Source organism: Geospiza fortis, unplaced genomic scaffold (assembly GCF_000277835.1).
Source record: "Geospiza fortis unplaced genomic scaffold, GeoFor_1.0 C13562234, whole genome shotgun sequence".
NCBI classification, from domain to species: domain Eukaryota; kingdom Metazoa; phylum Chordata; class Aves; order Passeriformes; family Thraupidae; genus Geospiza; species Geospiza fortis.
In genome coordinates this window covers 1-1487 of record NW_005059723.1, presented here as the reverse complement: position 1 = coordinate 1487, position 1487 = coordinate 1, and the positions used below count along the sequence as shown (strand labels likewise).

At 42.7% G+C, this 1487-nt stretch overlaps 1 protein-coding gene across 1 annotated transcript; it reads right to left on the bottom strand.

Annotated features, from left to right (window-relative positions):
• Positions 1-43: 43 nt before the first annotated feature.
• On the bottom strand, positions 44-1442 carry LOC115949425 (transcription initiation factor TFIID subunit 1-like; the record flags this gene model as incomplete). The annotated part of the gene is made up of 3 exons (XM_031065937.1): positions 44-221; positions 993-1143; positions 1344-1442. Coding segments are annotated over 3 exons (428 nt in total), but the record flags the coding sequence as incomplete, so codon positions are not given.
• Positions 1443-1487: the final 45 nt, after the last annotated feature.

Sequence of the window (1487 nt, the reverse complement as noted above, 5' to 3'; positions counted from 1 at the left end):
TTCAAAAATCTTTAAGAGAAGGGATTTAACCATGTCTAATTACCTGATATTGCTGTCCTCCATAACATGAGATGTCTCCCCACCATCTCCTTCATAGGACATCATGCTTTCTTCATTGTCCATGCCCATCCTTGTGTTCTCTTGAAGAACATGAGGTTGTTTGGGTCTCACTGCATTGGGCTCCACATCTGAGTCGCTGCCACTCTCACTCAGCTGGATAGCTGTGTAATGAACCAAAGTTTGGTCAGGAACTGCCAGGCTTGTTCTGTCACTTACATACCCACTGTCTGTGGCTCAAGGCTGCAGTGTTGGTTGTAAGGAATGTTTACAAAGTCCTGTCTCCACAAGGCAGCAGAAAAGGTATCTGGGAGGTGACACCACCCACTGTGTGCCCAATTCTGATGTTATTCTAAAGCAATCTCATTACCACCATTACTCAAAAAGGCCTTATGTCTTGTCTACTCTGGAAAATTCCCCCTTCTTCCCTCCTAATAATTTTCAGAAGTCATTGGTAAATACTGTATGCTACATACTATATACTATAAACTAAACACTATATCCTTTTCTGTATAAGTTTGTATTAAAACACAGAAACAGTCTGAATCACCTCTGTACACCTCTTCCTGTTTGTGATAACATTGTTTTAACATTAACATTTTACATTTAACATTCATAACCCTATTTCATATCAAAATAAATGTACTTATACTAGACTACCCATTCCTGGCTCTGCATACCAAATCATATTCACAGAGTTTTCAGAACCATTTGCAGTTTCACTTTATGAAATACAATCAACAAGATCTTGTTTTAACCCTGCTTTCATGTGTGTCTGTATTTACAGCATTCCCATTCCTATTTTGGTTTCAGTCCCATTTGTATTCACCCAGTTTCCTCATCTTGTCCCTTTGGTCTCTGCTTTCTACTGCATGTTTTTGTGATGGAAGCATGAGATCAGTTGGGTTCATCAACAATCAGAAAAGGACACTTACATGAGAAAGGATTATCTCCCTCTTCATCACTCCCATCATCATCATCCTCTCCATCAGACATAAGCAAGTCTTCATAGAGGACACTGGCCTGGGGCTGCTGGGCTGATCCTTCTTCTTCATCAGCAAGGTCACCATCTGCATCTTCAACCTCCTGGGTCACACAAACAGGGATGCTGAAGATCCAGCAGCAAGCTGCCATTTCTATCAGGGATTTCCCACTCTGTCCACTCTGAAGCATTCCCTCATTTCACAGAGCTAACTTTTCCAAACTGCATTTCAGAGCCTGTCTTAACAGACAGCCCTGAGAGTCAGCACCTACGCTGTGGCTGGGATTTCTTTAAATATACTCACTGGGGCTGGAGTCTTAGGCTTGCCATCATCATCCTCATCAAATCCTTCAATATCCACATCAGAATCTTCCTCGCCCAGCCGACCTCTCCCCTGGCGCATCTGGATGGGAACACAAAGAGCAGTGACACTGAGGAGGGCACTGCT